A 25310-nucleotide genomic window follows, 5' to 3' on the forward strand; every position below is an offset into this window, starting at 1 on the left:
GCGCCGGCGTAGATCATGGGACGGCGTAACAGGTCCACCACATAATTAACCGGAGAGGTGCGCTCCAGAACACGGTATGCGCCATGATATTTAGCAAGAAATTTTGAAGACAGTCCAGGGGCATTGGAAGGTATCCATAGCCACACAAGAGCGCCAGACGAGAAGTGCGGTGTCGAGTGTTGGCTGTCATGGTTGGATTTATGGCGGTACTGGGTGTTAGCCGTGAATGCGCGGGCGATTTGCCGACAGTCTTCCGCATGCTGGGCTGCTTGAGACGCAGGTGTATACTCTGATATGTCTGGCTGATACGGGAGTATGGTGTCGATTGTTGCAGAGGGGTGACGGCCGTAGAGGAGAAAAAAAGGAGAGAAGCCAGTAGTAGACTGCGTTGCGGTATTGTATGCGTACGTGACATACGGAAGGACGAGGTCCCAGTTTGAGTGGTTGGAGGAGACGTACATAGAGAGCATGTCGCCAAGGGTACGATTAAAACGCTCAGTGAGGCCATTAGTCTGGGGATGATAGGCGGAGGTGGTTCTATGAATTATGTTGCATTTGGTGAGCAAGGCTTTTACAACATCACTCAAGAAAACGCGTCCTCTGTCGCTGAGCAGCTCTCGAGGTGCGCCATGGCGAAGAACAAATCGCTGCAAAATGAAGGAAGCTACTTCTGACGCTGTGGCAGATGGAAGTGCGGCGGTTTCTGCATACCTCGTCAGATGATCAACGGCTACGATAGCCCAGCGGTTGCCGGCCGCAGTGTAGGGAAGCGGCCCGTACAAATCAATGCCGACGCGGTCGAAAGGACGTGGTGGGATGGGTAACGGCAGCAACTCTCCAGCAGAACGTTGAGGAGATGGCTTGCGACGTTGACAGGTGAGGCATGAGCGAACGTACTTGAGTACAAAGGTGTACATACCCCGCCAGTAGTAACGCAGCCGGAGACGAGCGTATGTCTTAAAGACGCCCGCGTGACCGTATTGTGGGTCAGCGTGGAAATAGTCACAAATTTTGCGAACGTAGCTGCCGGGGGATAACTAGCAACCACTTGCGGCCATCCGCGCAGTAGTTGCGGTGGTAGAGGAGGTTATCACGAATGGCGAAGTGGGAAGCATAGCGGCGGAGAGCACGCGATGGGGAAGCAGCTGTAGGATTGGAGATAAAATCGAGGATAGAGTTTATCCAAGGATCTTGCCGCTGCGCTGACGGCATGTCATTGATGTGAAACGATGGCGGGGAATCGTCGGAAGTGGAAAGGCTCGCGACCTCAGCTGTAAGGGGGCAGCGGGAAAGTGCATCGGCATCGTGATGTTTGCGGCCAGAGCGGTAAACAACGCGGACATCATATTCCTGAAGGCGAAGAGCCCATCTTGCCAGTCTGCCGGACGGGTCTTTCAGTGAGGAAAGCCAGCAAAGCGCATGGTGGTCCGTCACTACGTCAAAAGGGCGACCATAGAGGTAAGGGCGGAATTAAGTAAGAGCCCAAATAATCGCTAAGCATTCTTTTTCAGTGACAGAGTAATTGGATTCAGCCTTCGTGAGTGTACGGCTAGCATAGGCGACCACGTATTCAGCATACCTGCTTTGCGCTGAGCGAGCACAGCGCCGAGACCAATACCACTGGCGTCTGTGTGGACCTCAGTAGGCGCTGTGGGGTCGAAATGACGTAGGACAGGCGGTGCCGCGAGGATATGTCGTAAAGCATTGAAGGCATCGTCTCACGCTGGTGACCACGACGAAAGGTCGGAACTGCCGGACAGAAGTTCTGTCAAGGGAGCAGCAATGGAAGCAAAATTCTTAATAAAGCGGCGAAAGTAAGAGCACAGCCCGAGGAAGCTACGTAGATCTTTGATGGAAGTCGGTTTGGGAAAGGCTGTTACGGCACGAAGTTTGGCAGGGTCTGGAGATACACCTTCTTTGGAAACAACGTGGCCGAGAATGTTGAGCTGGCGGGCGGCAAAACGACATTTTTTCAAATTCAGCTGCAGTCCGGCAGCTGCAGGTCACGTGCTTCAGACGGTAGAGGTGTGTGTCAAAGTCACGAGAAAAGACGACAATGTCATCGAGGTAGCAGAGGCATGTCTTCCACTTTAGGCCACGCAAAATGGTGTCCATCATCCGCTCAAATGTTGCCGGAGCATTTCTAAGTCCAAAAGGCATAACTGTGAATTCGTATAACTGCGCATAACTGCGCAGGTTCTCGCGCAGGCGCAGGAGGCGGCTGAACGTAGGCTGGTGGCGGTGGAGCATATGCAGGTGGCTGTCGGGCCGCAACAGCCGCATATGTTAACGGCGCTGTAACAGGCATGGGTTGAGGGGCTGGAGGAAGAGATTCAGCTACCTGTTCTTGAATAATGTGGCGAAAACTGGGAGCTAGGTGTGAGGAAGGTTCTTGATGGCAGGATATAAGGGAGAGCTGTCGAGCAACTTCTTCCCGAATGAAGCTCTTAATTTGTGGTAGGAGCGCAGAATGTTCACATGCATCTGTCAGGCCAGCAAGGGACTCAGAGCGCATGGTGTTCGCGCGAGTTATGGCCCTTTGTTTCCGCAGTTCATCATAACTTTGACACAGTGTGACCACTTGTGCGACGGTGCGGATATCTCGAGCCGACAGCATCTGAAAGGTATCGTCATCGCTGCCTTGCAGAATGTGCTTGATCTTCTCGGCCTCTGACATGTGTGGGTTAACGCGCTTGCACAGGTCGACGACGTCCTCGATATAGCTCGTGAAATTTTCGCCAACTTGCTGAGACCGCGTACGCAAGCGCTGTTCAGCGCGGAGTTTCCTCACAGCTGGTCGGCCGAAGACTTCAGAGAAGCTGGCTTTAAACGCGGACCATGATGGAATGTCCGCTTCATGGTTTCAAAACCATAGGTTTGCTACGCCGGTGAGATAGAAAATGACGTTGCTTAACTTTGTTTCCGCGTCCCATTTGTTGTAAACGCTCACTCGTTCATAGGATGTGAGCCAGTCCTCGACATCGTGGTCGTCAGTGCCGCTGAAGATGGCGGGGTCACGCTGGCGGAGGGAGCCGGGACAGATGATGGCAGAGCCAACTTGTACGGCTTGGTGGTTGACGTCCTCATGCATCGCAGGAGGTGGTAATGTACGGCTGCGGAGTTCCAGGGCGAGAGGATAGATCTTGACCGGCAGCTCCACCAAATGTAAGAATGGGGGGTTTATTCAGCGGATCAACAGGACTTGATCAGCAGGACTGAGCAGATCAGCTTCGAACACAGCGGCAGCGAACACAGGCAGATCCAGCACGCGCAGCGATCACGATGCCACTGACTGGCATGTTCCTTGTGCACTTCTTCCTCTTCACATCATATTTAACCTGCCTTCAAGTACCCTACAAGGGGCCGCTGGCACGTGCCTTCCAATTCCCCACAAGGGACCGATTTTGGCATCATGCAGGCCTGCCCGCCTTCCAGCCCCATTACGGCCCATGCGGGATATAAAGCAGTTTTGAGCGGGCAGCCCCAATTGGGCTGGGTGTTGTTTTTGAACTTAGAGCCCACCTGCGGTTGCACTTTCCTTCAAATTTCCCACATGAGACCAATTTTGGTACCATGCGGGCACGCCCGCCTTCTAACCCCATTACAGCCTAGTGGGGCCTAACGCGGTTTAGCTAAGGCTGCCTCATTTGAGCTTCACGAGGGCGTGCCCAAATTGAGCTCTTATTCATATTTCACCTGCCCTCAAGTACCCTAAAAGGGGTCGATTGGGGCAGCATGTGGGCATGCTCATTTCTTTTGCCCCACTACGGTCGATGTAGGTCCCGCAAAGATTTTATGGGGGCGGCCTCATTTCGGGTCTATGAGGGCTTTCCCATAAAGAGCCCAAATTTAGGTTGGATTGCCCTTAAATATCCGACAAATGACCGTTGCGGTGTGGATGCAGGAATGTGCTCTGCATTAGCCCGTGCAACGCGGCTATGGGACCCATGCAGAAGGAACAGGGGCAAGCCCAAATGGGGCTTGCCCCCATTTGCCCCATCGCGGATAGATGCAGGTTTTATGATGTTTGCCCCAGCCCCACGTGCCTACATCGGACCTACTGGGGCCCGACATTCTGTGCTACTTGGGTTAGTGTGTTTTTAAGTCGAGCCTGGAAAATATATGTGACATTGCCTTCAACCCGCGTACTCGCAGCTCGAACGTTTTAAAAGCACTACCTGTCACCGGCAATGACGACTGCTCTCCATTCGTCCACGATGCACGCTGTAATGATTTTCAAAGCAAAAACAGAAACCTAAATTGAAAACATGCTATCATACAACCTTGAAATTGCATTGTGAAATTTTTGATGTTCCTTTTCATTTTTTCTCGTTTGAAACAAATGAAAAAAAAACATTTTTTTCGAAATTCCAGTGTTTTTTTCAGGCTTTCACATCGTTAGTCGGAATAAGGTTAACACCAGCGGTACGGACTAGCGGGCCATCCCAAGTGGTCGTCACTTTCATGAGCTGGGCGGCGAAAGCTCCACTGATGACGGAATACTCGGCTCCAGTGTACACTAAGGCGGTAACTGTGCGATCATCGACAGCAACTTCGAGGTCACTTGTTGGTGTCCTCGTATTGCATGTTGGCTTCGGTGTGCGATTTCGGCTTGTGCGGTCGTGTTTTCGTCGACGTTGTCGTCGTATAGTAGCGATTTCATGGCTGCGTTGTCGTCCTTCGCCATCGCCGGCGGGCGATCTTCTTGTTTTCTCCGTGAAACATCGCCACTTTCAAAGGTTGCTCTTTTTAGTTTCTCTGGGCGGGCTAGGAGAAGTTTCTGGGTTGTAGCGTCGTCCCGGAGATGTGAAGCGAGAACTGAACGGCTATGGGGAGCTGGCAGACGACTTGGCGACGCGTGCTCTTTCCTTGAAAAGAAATCGTCGATTTCCTGTGGTGGCACGCAAGGATGGCGTCATGAGGCATCGAAAGCGAAACCACGCAGACGAATACTCCTGTGCGGGCAGTGACGAATTATGTGTCCCGCCTGACTACAATGGAAGCAGAGCGGTCGGTTGTGAGAAGTCCTCCAGGCGTTGCATTTTTGTAGGCTTGAGGGTCGTTTGCAGGCTTGGGGGCGTGGAGGCTAAGTGGTGGCTTTCGAGAACAGGACGGTAGCGGCCAGGGCTTGGAAGGTTATGTCGGGGCGCACGACGACGTAATGCAGCCATGCAATGCATTTATGTTACTTGCGTTTGAGACGTCGGAGCCGTCGACTGAACAACGCGCAATATTGCTGGACTTCTTCATGGATTACGTCCGTGAGCGACGCAACCTGCGGCTGCGCTTGCGACAGCAGCCGTCAGCGTTGTTCTTCAGGAACTTGAAAGACCATTTCACGGAGGTTATCTCCACGTGTCGGTGTCGTGTCGTAGTGGCTTGCAGACAGAGTTTCAAAAGGCCGGTTGTAGTCATGTCCTTCCTTCTAAGGTCTTTTTGATATTCGCTGATGCCTGGCAGAATTCCGCAACAGTCTTTGGCAGCTGTCAAAGAGGACCTCCAAGTAGCTAATCTTTCAAACCACGCATCAACAGGTTCATCTTGGTATCTTCCATCTTGCTGGAATCGGCACGGCAGTAAAGAAGCTTCATCTCCACAACATAAGTCATGACAGGCGCATTTTGGAGCTCAATTCTTGATTACAGGAGGGCCGGAGTTCTTCCTTTTCTGACGGAACTTACAAAAGCCGTCAAAACCTTCCCTCTGCTTTAAATATCTCCCATTTATACAAACAAGTCTCGTCATTTTTGAGCCAAAGTCGTACAGGTCCTTGAAGAGCAAAGTAAACTTACCTGAGTTTCGCAGCGTCCTTCCAGCCATTGAATTCTGCCACATGGTTGAAAAGGTCCATCCAGTCTTCCGCATCTGGACTGGGCAGTTATTCCGTGCAAGATGATTTTCAAGTTGAAGCCCTTGAAGTCGGCAGCTGGCTCGGTGACCTCCAGGCTGTTCCTCAAGGGCGACAGGAACGATGATGAAATCCTCAATTGAAGGCGTAGGCCGCATATCAAAGGGCAGCATATCCACATGATGTTACGTAGTGGTGACAATGCTATCGGCAGCCAATGTGGAGACTTGATCTTCACAGGAATCAACTCTGTTGGGCTTACTGCGCCCGCTAAGGAAGGGAACAATTCTGTGGCGGTAGCAAGAATGGTGCTCAGCGGTGGTCGATCTACTAACTCCATGATACCGACGAACACTCATTTTAGAGGGGGCTAGGAAACGTCTAAATGAAGCAGCAAACAGTGACGAGCACAACATAGAACATTGCAGAAACACAGGTGAGTTGCCGGAATCTTCGAGACACATCTCGGCGCAACGTGTGCGACAAAGAAATTGATAAATCTGCGTCTGGCGACAACGATCATGAACCAACAAAGAATCGATACGCGGGCCAGAATCAGAGTGATAAAGCCGTGAGCCTGCGGCTGTCAAAAAACAAAGAAGAAAATTAAAGATTTGAATGGTTTGCGGCAGTATTTGTAAAAAAAATGTAAAGGTCAAAATTTAAAGGGAAAAGTCGAGGTTCATGCTCCGACTTAAGCATTAAGCAAGCTTCAGCATTGATATTGCGCTAATATGGCTTAACCATTTGAAAATGAGGATGCCTGAAGTATAAATAATCGACCCATTAGAGACAGAGATGCGTGTTTATTTGCATTGGATATGCTGGAGAAGAGCTAAAAAGCCACTTTTCTCAGCCGAACTAAACCTCGTCCTCTAGAAACAGCAGCGTGTCACTATGGACGAAATATCTAGCCACAACCTAATAAAGAGCACAACATGCAGGGATGTAAAATTAACACCTTTTCCAATGATGGCAAAAAGAACGCAGTATTGATGCACCGGCACAAAAGAAAAGAAACAACGATGAATATTCTTTTCATTTCATAAAATGAAAGCTACCAAAGTGATGGTACAAAAAAAATGTAAATGCCGCCAATGAACATAATACAAAAGGAAAAGTTAACAAGTACTGTGCTTTGTCGAAAAATTCAAAAATAGCTTACAAACAGGTAGTCACGTAGCAGTCGGTCATGCCTAAGAAAAGGAGAATCGGAATGGATGGCAGCAGTCACTTTTATCGCAGGAATCATTGTAAATTGGACTGCAAAACACCGTTTTGCTCTAGTAGACCTTTTGCCCTGAATAGGCTCGTATTTAAATGGCTAAGGTGATATAAATTTAGCTGTACCCGGCCGCGGTGACTCAGTGGCAAGACCGCTCGACTGCTGAACCCAGTTTTAATGGTCACTGCCAAGGTTCTCTTAAGCGTTACACCTTCTGGCGTCTTTTACATGGCTAAGAAAGGTCAAATCCGGAGAAGTATCTTCTGTCACGCTGAGTGGATTCTTATGATCCGTTAACAGCGTTATAGCCCTGTTGTGTTCGAAGTGATGTGTCCTCGTCCGTTCTGCTGTGCCTGAAGCAGTGCGCGCTAATGGACAGGCCCGCACCTATCTTCGCGCTTCACCGGGAGAACTCGCCTGCCTGCGCTCAGCGGGACGCCCCCCACGGCGGGCACCCTCACCCTCCTCTAGTTCTGAGAAGCAAGCCCAATCCCCATCTCTGGCCTCCGTTCCCTCCGTTTTTCGCCCGGCAGTTAGGCTTAAGGCCGTTTCACATGATGCGATTCTCGCTGCAGTAGTGTGCGATTTCAGCCGCACAGCGACAGAAGGGCACGCCGCTCCCGTCGCAGAGCGGCTGCGACAGACTTCCAACATGTTGGTCCCACGCCGCTCCCGTCGCAGCGATCGTTGCGAACGGGACGGCCGCCAGCCTGTGGAATTCAGCCTGATGTGACTTTTTTGCGTAGTTGCGTACAAACGAAAAACGTTAAATATGTCTATTTTGCATAAAGTGTTTTATATTTTAATAGAAAACAAATTAAACACTAGATTTATTCTTACGCGTGCTCTACCTTTATTGTTGGCAAAATATGATGGTGCCGCCGCTCGTGCCGCACTGACAGAAATCGCTGGCACCGCAAGCATGTGAAAGGGCTGTTGCGATTTGTGCCGAAACGACACTGCGACTAGACAGAAATTTTTCGCGCGCGTCGCATCATGTGAAACAGCCTTTACGCCTCGGCCGACGCTGGTCGCACCCTCTTGTCTAGGGAATAAAGAAAGTTAGCAGTTTAACAGTAGTGCGTACGTCTGTACTACATTGACGACGTGTAAACACGACAGTGGCGACGAGGAAGTGGATTTGACCCGAGCTACGCAACGCTATTGACAAGCCATGGCCACGCGAGGGTTAATACCAGAATTTAACGGCTCATGGTCGTTGTGGGTCGGTCGCGAAGAGGGCCAACCTGCTAACGCTGTGCGGGGAGCAGACTTACGACACTGTCTGCCAAGCACACCAGCGGAAGTGCCTTACGAAGACATCGTTCCAGCACTTCAAAAGAATTACGACCCGAAGGCATTAGAGGTTTACAGCCGAGCACGCTTTCAGCGATGAGATCAGCTGGAAGGCGAAACTGTGAGCGCTACGTAGCAGCGCTCAACAAGCTTGGAGCTGACTGCAATTTTGGGGCGCTGACCACAGCCAGGAGAGCTACCGGGCAGGAAGAAGACGCTGCTTCTAACACCACCATGCTTCCCTTGGAAGTCATGTTACGTGGCAGATGTTTGTGCAGACTGAGTGACGAGTCACTACAGCAGCGCCTGTTCGCTGAGAGGGACCTCACGTTTAACAGCGTTTACGACATCATCGTACAAGCGGAGAGCGCCGGCTACCAGCAAAGAGAGATACCACGGAATACCGAGCCGGTACATGAGACAAGCAAACAGGTACGCGAACCTTCTGTTGCTGCAAAATTGGTCAAAAATGTACAATGCTGTTGGCAGTGCGACGGCCAACACAACGCCCAGGGATGCCGATTCCAGTGAGCCACGTGTAATTTTTGCCACAAGCAAGGGCATATTGAGAAAGTGTGCATTACGAAGCGGAAGCTTGTCAAGATAAAGTCGCCTTCTCAGCCTAACCACAGCGTCGCCGACTCAGAGAATAGGCGGCCATTTGATGTCCAATGAGCAGCATCAGCAGCATCATCTGCGTTGTATCATCTTAACACCATGAATCTCGGCACGCGACCGAAGATTTTTATACGTTGGTGTACGCTACAAGCTTATTAAGTTCGAAGGGGACTCCGGCGCGGCCTGTACTCTAATAAATGAAGACACGTTTCGAACTTCATGGCCATCAGACGCACCACCCTTGCAACAAGACGACACGCGCCTGCGAACGTGATCAGGACAAAACCTGCCACTATTGAGCTCTGCCAATATACGGGTATGTTACAACGGCCAGACCCATACGCTACCTCTCTTTGTTGTGAAGGGCTCAGGATCAAGCCTGCTAGGAAGAAACAGGTTTTCTCCATTAGGGGTGACGATATGCGGCATACACCCAACGCCGAGCCACAACGTGATTGAACAATTGCAGTACAAATACGAAAGAGTATTCTCTGAAGAGATTTCAGGAAATGAAAGGCCCCCAGTCACACTGGTGTTGTTAAGCGGCACGTAACCGAAATTTTGAAGGCTAGGCCGGTACCGTTTTCGCTCAGAGCTTCCGTTGAAAGGGAGTTGGACAAACTGGAGCAGCAAGGTGTCATCGAGCCGACACAACATTCACAATGTGCCACACCACTGGTTGTAGTTCACGAAAAGAACGGAAACATACGTCTGTGCGGAGACTACCGGAGCACCGTAAATCTTGCGGCTAAAGCGTCGTTTTACCTTCTACCGACACCTGGAGAAGTGTTCAGTGTACTACGCGGCGCAAAAGTCTTCAGCACTGTGGACCTCACCCACGCCTATCAACAGCTGAAGGTGAGCGAAATAACGTCAGAATTACTGACACTTAACACACCAATAGGCCTGTACAAAGTCAAGAGGCTGCCCTTTGGCGTAGATGCAGCCCCGGCCATATTTCAGAAGTTCATGAAGGCAGTAATTCCGGGAATCCCAGGAGTTCGTGTCTACCTGGGCGATGTCACAATCAGTTGCGCTTCCACGGAATAGCATGCAGCGCGCCTGGAGCACGTTCTTGAAAGGCTAGCAAACGCAAATTTGCGTTTAAGCAAAGAGAAATGCTGCTTTGCGGTGTGAGAGGTGCAATTTCTGGCACACCTAATTGATGCAGAAGGCATCCACCCGACCGAAGACAAAGTGCGAGCGATCACCCAAGCACGGGTACAAAACAAACAAACAAACATGAGCTACAGGCGTTTCTCGGACTCTTCACGTTCTACAACCGTTTCTTAGAACAAAGAGCTACCGTGGCCAATGACTTATACCGATTGCTGCGGAAAGATGTGATATGGACATGGTCGCCACGTCATCAGCAAGCATTCGACGCCCTGAAAAACCTGCTTCGAAGATGTAGAGTTCTCAGCCACCACGACGAAAAAAAGCCACTGCTTTTGTCTTGCGGCGCATCTCCGTACCGACGCGGCGTGGTTTTTTCGCAGATTGACGACCAAGGAAGGGAGGCCCCGATTGCCTTCGCCTCACGTACTTTGTCACAAGCGGAGCGCAACTACGCACAACTGAACAAAGAGGAGCTGGTCATTGTCTACGCGGCGACACACTTTCACCAGTACATTGCCGTCCGAAAGGTGATATAACGGATCACCGACCGCTACTGGGAATTTTGGGGCCACAAAAGTCTATGCCACCGACATTGTATCCTCGAATGACACGTTGGTGCATCAAGCTCTCAGCGTATAACTACGATCTGGTCTACCGCAATGGGACTAAACATCAGAATGGCGACGCGTTAAGTCGCCTGCCACTGAACGAAACAACTGACAAACCGCCTCGGCCCGGAGAGGTTCTTATGTTCGAAGCGCTGCCAGAACTTCCGCTTACAGCAGGCACAGCTGCAGCATCTACGCAGAAGTGCGCAACTCTCCGCCAAGTTTACACAGCTGTTCAACAAGGCAACGTGGACAAACTCAAAGGGAACAACTTCGACGCTTACCGCAGGCGAGCTACAGAGTTGAGCACCCACCGCGACTGCATTCTATTAGAATCGCGAGTTGTGATTCCGAGTGAGTTATGCGCACAAGCTATGTCGCTCATCCACGCCGTACACAGGGGCATCGTTGCCATAAAAGCGTGTGCCAGAAGCTATATGTGGTGGCCTAACATTGACCACTGATTTGAAACAACAGTCCGAAACTGCAAGCCTTGCCAAAGCAACCGGAGCAATCCGCCGGAAGCTTCTCTCCCAAATGGAAAAAGCCCAACACACCTTGGTGCACCCTGGGCATTGATTTCGCAGACCCAATTGAAAGCTGCACTTTCCTTGTGGTCGTAGGTGCCTTCACAAAGTGTGTTGAGATAAAGAAAATGCGAGAGACGACTTCGGTAGCAGTCACTGACAACTCCCGATTACTGTTTGCAACGTTCGGAATTCCCCACAAGGCAGTGTCGGACAACGGAACGCCGTTAGTGTCTGCGGAGATTCTCAAGTTTTATCGCGACAACGGGATCTTATCAGTCACATGGGCCCCCTACCACCCAGCGACAAAAGGACAAGTCGAACGCTGCATTGCTGAGCTAAAACGTGCCCTTGAGAGAGACCAGACAGGGTCGCTGCAGCGCCGCCTTACACGTTTTTTTTTTTTCAAGCAGCACACGACAGTACAAAACAGGACAGGACAAACTCAAGCAAAAATGATGTTCGAGCGCGAAATGCGAACGCAGCTCAAATCTATTCTCCCCGAGCCAGAAACAGAGACTACCCGGGAATAAAAATAATTCCGCGCTGCGGGACACTTTTTGAGGCGCAGCGCGTCTTCGCCCGCCAGTTTCTCAGATAACCACGCTGTGAGGGAGCTACTGTTGTGAGATGCATAGGCCTGTGCTCTTGGCTCGTCAGCAGACATGGAACAGTGGCACGCCGACACCTAAACCAGCTGCGTGGATTTACGACGCCTTCCGAGAGCGGTCCTGGAGCAGCGATGACATCCGAACAATCCTCCCACATAGCCTGGCATCTCTCGACAGAAGAAACGACTGCACCCAGGGCAGACCTACAATGCACAGCGGGCAACATCCAGCCTACAAGTGGTTCTTCTCTGTGCACAGAGAGCCAGGACGTCTCTACGCGTCCTCGCCGACCCGCTGCACGCTATCAGGCAACTTTTTAACTTTTTAAGGGGGAAGGAAGTGTTGTGTTCGAAGTGCTGTGCCCTCGTTCGTTCTGTTGTAACTGGAGCAGTGCGCGCTAATGGAAGAGCCCGCACCCCTCTTCGCTCTTCGCCCGGAGGACTCGCCGCCTGCCTGCGCTCAGCGGAACGCCCTCCACGGCGGGCTCCCTCACCCTCCTCTAGTTCTTGGAAGCGAGCCCCATCCCCATTTCCGGCCTCCGTTCCCTCCGTTCGTCTCCCGGCAGTTCGGCTTACGCCTCGGCCGACGCTGGTCACACCCTCTTGTTTGGTGAATAAACAAAGTTAACACTTTATCAGTAACGAGTACGTCTTTACTACATCGACGATGCGCAAACACACGCCTTCGGCCGACGCGATCGCACCCTCTTGTCTGGTGAATAAACAAAGTTAACAGATTATTAGTACCGCGTACATCTTTACTACATCGACGACGTGCAAACACGACAAGCCCTGCCTGTTGCGCGTCTTGTCAGAGGATCCGGCTCTTTATACCTTCTCGCTTGTAGCCTGAGGCTGGGTATAGAGCGTTAAAGTCAGCTACAACAACCAATTCTTGGTTGTTGGCATTTTTAAAAGTCTTTATCAATAGTTTGCCGAATTGGTCCTTGCTTTGTCGTGCAGTGCTTAATACGATCAGGATGAAAAGGCTTCCTTCTGTCTTCTTGTTTGCTATGAGTTCGACAAGGACGTGGTAAATGCTTGTAACCTCATGCCTGATTGCTGTTATGTTGCTCTTGTTAGTGTAGCCACCCGCTGTTTCTGTTACAGAAAGCTCAATATCCCGTTAGCTTTGCTTGTATTCCTACTTATTGTAACGCAATTGCTTCCGGATCGTCCTTTTCAGTAAGGAATTGCTGCACAATCGGCCTTTTACAGCGATATCCGCGATAATTCCACTGCCAAATAGTATGCCTGGTATTGTTGCTGGCCATGACTAGCTATGTGTCCATTTTTTAGTGTTCTTGCCGCATCCAGCGCGGCGAAGCGCGAATCTATCTCATTGAACTTGATAGTGAACGAATTTGGTGAACTGCAGCTATCTCCTTAAATAAGACATCGATTTTCTGCTCTAGCTTCTGCTCGATATTTCTACCGACCTCCTTTAATGTTATGTTTTTATCATTCGATTCTTCCGCCTTCCTGTTCGCTGGAGATGGGGCATTCTCTTCTATGCTGCTTTGCTTTAGCCTTCAAGCTAGCCTGCGTTTTAACGGCTCTATGCTGCTGCTGTGCTTTAGCTTTCGAGGTAACCTGCGTTCCAACAGCGCTCTGTTGCTGTGTTGAATTAGGATTTTCAAATTTTTTAACCTTCTTTTTAAGAGTTTTGTGGTGGGAGGAGGACCGTGAAGAATCAAAGGCAATACAAAGTTTTCACGAATATAGAAGAGTGGGCAACAGCGCATCGTGCAAATGTTAAAGAAGCAACCATAGAGGGGTCCGAAGAAGCAGGTCTGGAGAAAGTAGACAGTCGTCTTAAGCACTTATGGCAACCCAAAAGGGGATTGGAGAAGATGCTAAAGCAATTAAAATGGAACAGGACCGTACACCACAGACTAGCTCCGCCCAAAAAAGAAAAGAAAAATATGCGTTTCAGCTATGTAGACAATGGGAATCTGCATGCAATAGTATAGAAAGATCCATAGGACTAGCAAAAACATGTCAGCTACTACGCTACCTATTGGTGCAGCAAGGTTTCAAGTTAGCGCAGAAGCAAAGCATTGAAACGATTGTCCATTCCTACGTTGGGACGTAGAAGGAGCTCCTTGAAGAATTACAGGCACACTATGTAAGAACACCTGTCCCTGAAGCACTCCCAGACTACCACGGGCCGCCAAAGCTGTCCCTGGATAGACCAATAGAATAAACAGAAGTAAGGGCGGAAGTTGCTCGCCTTAAAGCAAAGTCTGCAGCGGGGCCAGATGGAGTGAGCAACAAAATGTAGCGAAATCTGCAACACGACTCAATCGCTGCCCTAGCAAAATACATACAACACTGGTGGTAACTAGGACGACTTCCGAACTTATGAAAACGTGCGCAGAGCGTCATGATCCCCAAACCTTAAAAATACTACAGACTGAAAATCTAAGACCAATTTATTTGACATCGTACGTGGGGAAACTCATGAAACACGCCATCCTGACAAGACTAAACAGATACATGGAAGACAACGGACTCGACCCAATTGTTGCCCAGGAAAAAGGTCATTATAAGGTATTGCAACCTATTATTGCACGTACCGCTCTATATCGCTGCTCCTTTTTTCCCGATACAGTAGAAATCTGGAACCAAATGCCAAGCGAACTTGTGGACCAAACAGATGTAGAAAAATTTGAGATAGGTGTTAACACATTCTTGGAGCATTCAGTGCAAATCTATAATTCTGTTTTATAGAATGTATCTTAGCGAAGAGAATTGTACTTGTATAGTATGTGTTTCCCTCCCTCCAATGACCCTCATATGGAGGGTTAACAGTATGATTAAATAAATAAAACAAAACTTTATGATTGGCTTCAGACCTGTCCTGTCGACTCAGGACATTATGCTGCAAATTCCTCGCCAGATCATTGAAGCGCATACTAAAGACACGCGAGTTCTTGGGTGCCTGGACTTAGCAGAGGCCTTCGATAACGTCAAACACAAAGCAATACTTGAAAACCTACAAGGTTTCGGCGTAGATTAAAAAACTACGTAGGGGACTTTTCCTCAAAAAGCAACCATCCAAATTGGATAACACAAGTCGGACAAAGTACACTGAGCAGCAGAGGAACATCCCAGGGCTCAGTCCTCTCACCCCTGCTCTTCAATATTGCACTCATCAAGCTTCCGTCAAAGCTAGACGAAATCGAGGGGCTAAATAACAGCCTCTACACAGACGACAGCACACTTTAGACCACGGGAGGTAGTGATGGACAAATTGAAGACATCCTTCATGCAGCTGTGAAAACTGTTGAAGAATACGCAACCCCTAGAGACCTGAAATGCACTCCAGAAATGTCCTAGATGCTCGTGTATCAGCCACCACGCAGCAGATTGGACCAAGAACCGAGAATCGAGCTAAAGACAGATAGAGTTTCTATCCGCAGATTGGATAAGATTAGGATACTAGCTATGTGGCTGCAGGAAAATGGTCGTCGCAGAGAAGCTGTAAAGCAACTCGAAGGCTGCGCTCAACAAACGATACGTCTAATTAGGTGCATCGCATATCGCGATTCCGCCTTAAGAAAAGCAAACCTCCTAAGACTTGTACATACGTTTGTCATCAGCAAGATCGCCTACGCAGTACGCGAGAGGGCTAAGGTTGAAGCAATCACCAGGAAGAGCATAAAAGCAGCCCTTGGTCACGCCATTTGTACTTCTACGAACCAGCTAATGAAGCTGGGGGTGTACAGTATGCTGGAGGAGGTGATAGAGGCCAACCAAATCTCCCAGTACGGAATACTGTCAAAAACCCGGATAGGAAGAAGTACATTGCATAACATAGGTATTCAATACGAAAGCCAAGTGGACCAGAAGACGGATGTCCCGAAGTAAAGGAAGGAAAGGGCGGAAACGCTGCAGAAGATAAATCAAGGAAGAAAGGACGTGGTCTATGTGGACGCCGCCGAGTATTTAGGATAGGCAGGCTATGCTTGCCGTAGTGTCAGATGAATAAAATCTAAGAATTAGCGGTTCAGTTAGGACGAGCTTTGCTCAACCGGCTGAAGAGCTGGCGATTGCCCTTGCAATAGCTTGGAGAATGGCTACTACAATTATAAGTGATTCGAAAACAGCAATGTGACATTTTTTCAAGGGAAGGGTCTCTCCACCGACAAAAAGGATACTAAGGACATGTCAGGATGACAGAATAATCCTGATAATATGGGCACCAGCCCACTCCCAGCTTCAGGGAAATGAGGGAGCTCATAAGCCTGCCCATGGCCTCACCTTCCAGTGATCCATGGCCTCACCTTCCAGGGTTGGCAGTGATCCTCAGTACACTCGTAGCAGGGACAGGCTAGTCAGCTACAAAGAGATTACTGGGCACTATCGGCTAAACAGGTGAGAGTACCCGCCGGCACATAGGACAATAAATTAGATCCAAGAAAACATTTAGAGGCGCTTACAAAAATGGGATGTCATAGGGCTTAGTGAGGTTAGGCGGCCGAATGATGCATATACTGTACTGAAGGATGGGCATGTACTGTGTTATCGAGGTTTACCAGAGAGGCGACAACTAGGAGTAGGTTTCCTTGTCAATAAGTATATAGCGGGTAATATAGATGAATTCTATAGTAATAATGAGAGGGTTGCAGGCATCGTAATTAGGCTTAATAACCGGTATAAACTGAAGGTTGTACAGGCCTATGCAGCTACATGTAGTTATGATGACCAGGCAGTTGAAAGCTTCTATGAAGATGTAGAATCGGCAAAGCGAAAAGTAAAGATATACTGTACTAATGGGCGACTTCAATGCAAAGGTAGGGAAAAAACAGGCAGGAGACAAGGCAGTAGGTGACAATGGCATTGGTTCTAAAAATAGCAGGGGGGAGTTACTAGTTGAGTTTGCAGAGCGCAATAACTTACGAATCATGAATACCTTCTTCAGCAAACGGAAGAACCATTAATGGACATGGAAAAGTCCTAACGGAGAGACTAAAAATGAAAGCGACTTCATAATGCGTTCAACCTCCGCCATTGTGCAGGATGTAGAGGTAATCGGGAAAGTGCGATGCAGTGACCACAGGATGGTGAGGTCTCAAATTAGCCTAAATCTGAAGAAGGAACGCAGCAGATTAGTAAGAAAGAAAGCCATAAACGAATTAGCGGTGAGGGGGAGGGCACAAGAGTTCGGGATCTCGCTACAGAATAGGTATTCAGCCCTAACTGAGGATGGCGACATTACCCTAGAGGCAAGGAACAATAATTTCAGAGATATCATTACTGAGTGTGCGGTAGAAGTAGGCGGTAGGATAGAGAGGATACCGGTAAGCTGTCTAAGGAGACGAAATATTTGATTAAGAAACGCCCGAGTATGAAAGCTTCCAATCCAACAGACCAGATCGAATTGGCCGAGATATCAAAGCTAATCAATAAGCGCAAGGTGGCCGATATAAAGACGTATAACATGTGGAAAATTGAGCATGCTGTAAAGAACGGGGGAAGCCTTAAAGCAGTAAAGACGAAATTGGGCATAGGCAAAAACCAGATGTATGCGATAAGGGACAAGGCGGGCAACGTCATCACTAATATGGACAAGATAGTCAAAGTAGCCGAGGAGTTCTATACAGATCTCTACAGTAGCCAAAGTAGTCAGGACCGTAATGAGATTGGCGGTAGGGAAAAACAGTCAGACATTCCACCAGTGACGAAGGACGAGGTCGCGAAAGCACTAGAAACTATGAAAAGGGGGAAATCAGCTGGAGAGGATCAGATAACTACAGATTTGCTGAAGGACGTGGGGGATATCGTGCTAGAAAAACTGGCCACCCTGTATACGCAGTGCCTGGTGTCATCGACGGTACCGGAACCATGGAAGAATGCAAACATTATCCTCATTCACAAGAAAGGGGACTCTAAGGACCATAAAAATTACAGACCAATCAGCTTACTGTGTGTTACGTATAAGGTATTTACTAAGGTTATCGCTAATAGAATCAGGACAACCCTAGACTGCAATCAAGCAAAGAATCAAGCAGGGTTTCGGAGACGGTACTCTACTATCGATCATATCCATACCATCAATCAGGTGATAGAAAAATGCTCGGAATATAACCAGCCCATATACATAGCATTCATTGATTACGAAAAAGCATTTGACTCAGTTTAAACCTCGGCGGTGATGCAAGCATTGCGAAATAAGGGGGTAGACGCGCCGTACGTGAAAGTGCTGGAAGATATATATAGTGGCTGCACAGCAACCATAGTTCTGCATAAAGAAAGTAACAAAATTCCCATAAAGAAAGGTGTTAGGCGAGGAGACACAATCTCCCCAGTACTATTCACAGCTTGTTTAGAGGAAGTATTCAGAGACTTGGAATGGGAGCAGTTAGGGATAAGGGTAGATGGAAAATACCTCAGCAATCTGCGATTTGCTGATGACATTGCCTTGCTAAGAAACTCGGAGGATGAACTGCAAATAATGATTGATGACCTAGACAGAAAAAGTAGAAAGGTAAGCTTGAAAATTAATATGCAGAAGACTAAGGTAATGTTCAACAGCCTCGGGAAGGAACAGCAGTTTACATTAGGTAGCGAAATACTGGAAGTAATAGGCGAATATGTCTACTTAGGACAGGTAGTAACCGCAGATCCGGACCATGCAAAGAAAATAACAAGAAGAATAAGATTGGGATGAAGCGCATTCGGCAAGCACTCGCAGATTATGACTAGCAGCTTACCGGTATCGCTCAAGAGGAAAGTATACAACAGTTGCATCTTGCCTGTACTCACCTATGGGGCTGAAACGTGGAGGCTAACCAAGGGAGTTCTACTTAATTGAGGACAATACAGAGGGCTATGGAACGAAAAATGGTAGGGGTAACATTAAGAGACAGAAAGCGTGCAGAGTGGGTCAGAGAAATAACTCAAGTTACCGACATTCTAGTGGAAATTAAGAAGAAGAAATGGACGTGGGCAGGACATGTAGTGCGAAGAGAGGATAACCGATGGTCGCTGACGGTAACAAACTGGATTCCAAGGGAAGGAAAGCGTAGCAGGGGGCGGCAGAAAGTTAGGTGGGCGGATGAGATTAAAAAGTTCGCAGGGGTCAAGTGGATGCAGCTAGCACAGAACCGGGTTAAGTGGAGAAATATGGGAGAGGCCTTCGCCCTGCAGTGGGTATAATCAGGCTGATGATGATGATGACGAACAAGGACCTTTCAGAACCTAGCTACCCTAAGTTAGTGGTACCCGGAACAATTCTCAGAAAGGTGCAAACGTTGTCAGGATAAGGCGGATCTGGTATATATGATATGGAAGAGTCCAAAAATAAACAATATAAATAAACTGTCAAAAAAGGAAGCATTTTGGGAGACTCTACTGTTGAACCCACACCCTGAAACTCTGCTACAGGTGTAATCCAACTGGCCGAGCAAACCGCCCGGGCACCGCCCGGGCCCAAGGACTCCAGGCCGTCCTGTAGGCGGATAGGTTGGTGCCTGTCTCTGTTGTAGATTAAAGTTTTACCACCGCCACTGAACCCCGTTATACAGGGTCGAATCCAGCTCGCTGCCGCTTTCCGCTGGAGACAAAGTGCGAGCCGTCCATCTTCGGTGCGATGCCAGTACAGGTTAAACAAAGGCCCCGCGTGGTCGACATTTTTCGAGGCCCTTTCTACAGCATCTGTCATAGTCTCAGTTGCTCTCGGGCGTTAAACCCTATAAACCAACTTGTCACCAATATATTGCCGCGAAACCTTCAAAACTGTATTTGTTGTTTTTTTAACAGCCGCCGGCATGCGGCCTTATCACTGTGATTCTGGCACGCGTATCAATTCACAAGCCATCGACGAACAACTGCGTACCATCCCCAGACCAATGGCTTTGCGGAGCGCCTGAATAAACGATAGCGGACATGATCGCCATGTACGTCGACGCTGCACACGTGACCTGGGACGCCATCTTGCCATACGTGATCGCGTATAACACGGCAGTCCAGGAGACGACCAGAGCGACCCCGTTCAAGCTTGTGTACAGCAGGGAGGCCACGACGACGCTAGACGCAATGCTGCCGCACGTAACCAACGAGGACAATCTTGACGTCGCCGCCTACCTGCAGCGTGCAGAGGAGGCCCGACGACTCGCACGGCTGCGTATCAAAGACCAACAGGGCACCGACAGCCTACGATACAACTTACGACGACGCCACGCATAATACAATCCAGGAGACCAAGTGTGGATTTGGACACCAATTCGCCCTCGCGGACTGAGTGAAAAGTTATTGCGTCGATGCTTTGGACCGTACGAATTCATTCGCCGCGTCGAACCACTGGACTATGAAGTCATTCCCCACGGAACGTCAGCATCACAACGGCGATGCGCACGCCCAGAAATTGTACATGTTGTACGACTGAAGCCATATTACGCGCGTTAAACAATCTGTGGCTAATGGCGGACAAAGCTGCGACGGGCTTCGAAGAGGTGTAGGAGGTGGTTGTCCACGTCCGTGACCGCCTCTGAAAGCTGGATCTGTGTTTCATGCGAGCGAAGGTGGGTCACCAGCTGTTGGGACCATGCTAAGTAGCCCTGCTCGGAAATGGGTGTGTTACCAAGTGAGTCAAAATGTTGCCTGAAGTTTGTCCAATCTTAGATGCGAGCTTGTGTTGTGAGAGATCTTTAGCGTGCGCTGACATCTCATAGCACACGGAAGACACTTCATTTTATTTCGACAAAATGAAATCTGCAAAAATTATAGACCCTAACTGTAGACATTGCGACGTGTCACCATCGGATATGATTACGCATGTCACAGATGAATGCAATTTCTCTTGGTTTTTCTGCAGACAAACTAATGAAGCGATACCATTAAAGACGCAGTTCTGAAGGAGGGCTCTGTTCTAGCGCTGTAGGTGTCTGAAGGTGGTAGTTGGCGTGTGAGAAACATATTGGTGTGCCGGTTGCGTGATGTCACTGGTCTGTAAAGCACTGCAGGCGCTACAAAGTCACGCATTTCCTTAGAAAAAGGAAAGGGACCTTGGACGTATACGTTCTAGAACCGAGACATGATCTTCATAGGCCACAAATGCCCTTCGCTTTAAGTAAGGCGGATCTTTCAAATAATATCTATGCCACGCGGCATTTCACATACTTTGGCGGATTACGGCTGTATGCATTTGAAAATGTTCAAGACGATAGAGGCCGAAATTAGGGGATCAGTGACTAAGAAGATATCACAGTGCGTGGACGCGAACAAAGGATGTGCACCACAATCCGCAGATAGTGCCATTAAAGCTATCACATCAATGCATTTCAAACAGCTGCTTAAGAATTTCCCAAAGTATATTTTCGTTCAATTTTGTGGTTCGCAGGTGGCAGCGTTGGCGGGACCGGAAGAACTAAAACGTCGCATGTTGAGATCGTACGAAGACGGCTTTGGTGACACAGCCGTGGCAGTGTTCGACGTTATTCTGGACGACTACCCAAACCCGCAATGTAGTCTGCAGGTGCAGGCGCCGCAAGTTCAGACCATCGCGGAAACGGGGCCGTCTTAATAACGGCGATCCATCCCGGACAAGCCCTTACCTATGTTGATATGGGACGCTGAATTTCGCAATGCGCAAGGGACATATTTTTTAGACTTTTCACTCACACTAAAATATTTTACAGTGCACTGTGCTATCGACATATCAATTAACATGGTCTTGATAAACATCAGCAGTGGGGTAGTGTTTCAAGGTTTTTTTCAACTGTCTGTACCAAATAGCTCCACCGAACTATGGGCTCTTGACGCACCTCCAAATACACATCTACCTATAATACATAATAGGAGATGGGATGCGCACACATGCGCACCCCATATTAAAAATGTTTATCAGAAATTCATCAGTACGAGCGGAAATTGTACCTAACTTCATTTGCTCATCGATATTACCGTTGTATGCATATGACTTGAGCGGTCGCTGCCGATTCCGTTTTCTAATGTCATCATTCATTATTTTAGAGTTCTGAGGGAAGAGAAACATTTGTCTAACAGAGTAGTCTTTGGTTGGTAGGCTCAATGCCTAGGAGTGATACTCTATAAAACGTCGTGCACGTCGTGAAAGCTAGTTGACGGGTATAACGCCTGTGAAGCAACGGGTGAACAACGCCGGCCGCCTGTGGCTACAACCCGGTGAGGTGGCAACGGCCTTATCATGGAATTACAGCCTCTTGCGTGTGGACGTAGAATTCTAGGTTAAAACTCTCATTGGCAAATGATATTACACACTTTCGAATTTTTTTAGTTTTGGAGAAAGAACTGATTAAAACACAAAAGCTTGCTCCTTTTATGTAAATTTTATTGCTTCAACAAAAACGTGTTAGTCATTTTGCCCTTGATTACAAAGCTCCGTTGATTGGAGAAGAAAATTTGTATCGTGATGTTTTAGTACTTACCACAAAGGTGAATTCATGAACCCTCTAAGGTGAGCCGTTAGCTTTTAAAAGAAAGTTAAGGAATCCAACGGTACATCTTGTTACATGCACCGTCACGCGACCGGTGTCATCATGACTGTGTTCTTTCTCCTTCCTTCTGAGTACCCAGTCCACACCTCCAGTTGCTCTGACGATGCCGACCTCACTTCCACTATGGTAGGTCACTTGCGGTAGTGAGGTCATGACGACATACACTTCGAGGGGCATATTCTGCTTCGAATTCCTATCGATAGCTAGACTATAGATTCGCGTGCAATTTACGCAGCGAAATGGCACACGTACCTGAAAGCGGCACAAAACATTTGCTTTAAAATTTTGACACAAAAGGAATCAGATACATTACATGGAGTTCCGTTAATGATTACTTCGAGGTACTTGCACGCCAGGTGCGACAACGGGGAACAGGTTCTACGACGGAAGTGTCTGATGTGAATGCCGTTGTCAAGCTCTCCTCATCGATGGCTCCACGACGACTGGCAACACAGTTGCTAGAGCAACCAGCGAGGCACAATGTCGGCTTTTGCTTTGCTCTATTGTATGAATGGTTTTACCAACTATGCGAGGGGTTTCGCGCTAGAAACTGTACACAGGAGTTCTGATATTCTAGTTAGTCGTCTGCTCGATCAACAATGTGGTAAACTTTACATATTAGCTTCCCGAAGATATCCTAAAAACACTCAATTTTATTTTCTGTCCAGGTTTACACGTCAGAAAAGTGGCATTTATTTAAACGAAAATTAAAATATCTTGCGTACATTTACGGCTTGCGCTAATGGCAAATGGACTTGGCTCATTTCGAAACTAAAACAGCTCACTTATTGGTTGCCAGTTCTCTCGGGCATTACATTGCCGAGGTTCACAAGGACACCCTAACCCTGCTGTGTTTTATGTAGGTGGCGTGTATGGATTTCCGTATGTGCATGCAATATTTTTTTTAGTCGATATTTATTGCCTCAGGGCATCAGTGGGGTATGAGATGAAGGATGAATAAATGAATGGAAAAAGGTTGGCTGATTTTATGAAGTCCAGAAGTGAGCGATGATGAAGTCCCGGCGTCCAAGTGACGTATGAGGCAGGATTGGTTGCTGAAACGCCAGCTATGCTCAGTTGCCGGATTCGTGTTGGCTTGAGTGCTGGACAGTCCCACAGCAAGTGGTGGATGTCGGCCTCGACACTTCGTTGTTACAGATCAGGCATCCTGGGCGAGGATATAAGTGTTGGAAGTATGACCACGTCCTAGTTACAGCTGGTGTAAAGGCAACACCGACCCGGGTCCTCCTAAGCGCAACCTCCACTGCACGGGTGAGACCGCGGGGAAGGGATATCGCACACGGGTGTGCGGCGCCGGAGGTGCTCCTTTCTTGAGAAAAGGAGGGTAGCGTCGTCGACTTCGAGAAGCCGTGGGATTGATGCGTCTTGGTTCACGAGGCGGGTTGTAAAATCAGCTTGACTTTGAGAAGGCAGCAGATCCCGTGAGACCCACTCAATGCGTACTGATTGTGGGATGCGCGCCGCAAGCTGGTGGATGTCCTGGCAAATTTTAGGGCAGCGGCTGACACGTCGGAGCAGACGTACTGCTTGAAGTGCGTCAGTGCGGATGACAACGTGGGCTGTAGGGAGCATGGTTATAAAAGTCATGGAGCAGAGTGCCTCATGAACTGCCACAAGCTCAGCGCGGAAAGATGTAAGTGGTTCTGAAAGCTGGAACGTAGTTGTATGATTCAGGCTAGGTCTCCGTGGACAGTAGATTGCCGCTTTGGCTTCACAGCTTTGCAGGCTTCCATCTACGTACACTACTATGGAATCTTGAGGCAGGTGAGTATCTTGCTCTTCAAATTTCTGGCGAAGCAACGATGCCGAGTTGGCAGACGTTGGTCTGCGGATATCAGTTGGCTTGTTGTCACCTAACTGTATAAATTTCCTGGGAGGGAGAACTGGCGCAGGTGGCTGAAGAATAATATGTGACGTTGCATACGCCCTCAGTGCTTGCGTGGAATGTGACAAAGTGACAAAGGTAAGTTTACGGCGTGCCCAGCGGTTGGCGACTGACGTCTATGAGTCTGCCAGCATCACGGCGCTGCTGCACCAGTTCATCGATTGTGTTGAGTCGCGCATTCTCCTGTAACGCTACGACTGGTGTGATTCGTGGAAGGCATGTTATGGTACTCATAGCTTCACGATTTACGGCTTCAAGGCGATCCCATTGTGCCCTTGTAAGGTGCTGGAACTGGGCCTGATAAACAATACGTGGCTGCAGTACCGCCCTCCCTAACTGGCGTGCAACAGACGAGCCAGCGTCACCCGTTTTAGGTGCAATTCTTCTTATTAAACTCATAGTTTGAAGTGCTTGCTTTTTTGCCTGAGAAAGCCAAGCAGTCGCCGATCCTGATTGGTGAATTGTTAAGACCAGAATTTTCAGGCTCGAACTTTCTTGTATTGAGGTGCCTGATAGAGAGAGACGAATTGGATTTGAGGATGGAGGATGCGTAATCAGAGGCTACGTCTAATGCTGACTGAAGGGCGGCCTCTTTAGTGAGAAGATCATGGGGAGTGCTCCATACCGTGATATCATCTGCGTACTGCAAAAACTTGATTTCAGGGATATCATGTAGGCGCCACGCCAATGGGATGAAATTAATATTGAACAACGTCGAAGACAATACTGATCCCTGGGGCATGCCACGCAGTGAAACGAATGAACCAACAGTGTCACCGCTGAGGCGTATTGCAAATTTTCTTCCGTCCAAAAAGATGCGACAAAGTGCATACTCTCGGAGGGAGATGAAGCATCTCAATGGCATTCAGGATTGAAGCATGACTGATGTCATATGTCTTTTCAACGTCCATTGCCAATATGGTACGTACATTGCTGCTGCGGGTAGATGATAGAACTGCTGATGCCAAGACAGCCAACCCGTCCTCTGTACCTATGTATGGACGAAATCCAATTTGAGCAAGGTGATAAAAAAATGCAATATTTCGCTCAGAGTGTTGTACATTTTGAAAGC

General features: G+C 48.6%; 1 protein-coding gene across 1 annotated transcript in view; it reads left to right on the top strand.

Annotated features, from left to right (window-relative positions):
* Window positions 1–21380, top strand: part of LOC146194652 (uncharacterized) — a 38910-nt gene extending 17530 nt beyond the window's left edge. Inside the window, exon 2 of the mRNA XM_084596608.1 lies at window positions 21198–21380. Within this exon, the coding sequence (XP_084452734.1) occupies window positions 21198–21380 (183 nt within the window). The remainder of the gene's footprint in view (window positions 1–21197) is intronic.
* Window positions 21381–25310: the final 3930 nt, after the last annotated feature.

Source organism: Amblyomma maculatum, chromosome 3 (assembly GCF_055883805.1).
Source record: "Amblyomma maculatum isolate TAMU_Amacu chromosome 3, ASM5588380v1, whole genome shotgun sequence".
Lineage (NCBI taxonomy): Eukaryota > Metazoa > Arthropoda > Arachnida > Ixodida > Ixodidae > Amblyomma > Amblyomma maculatum.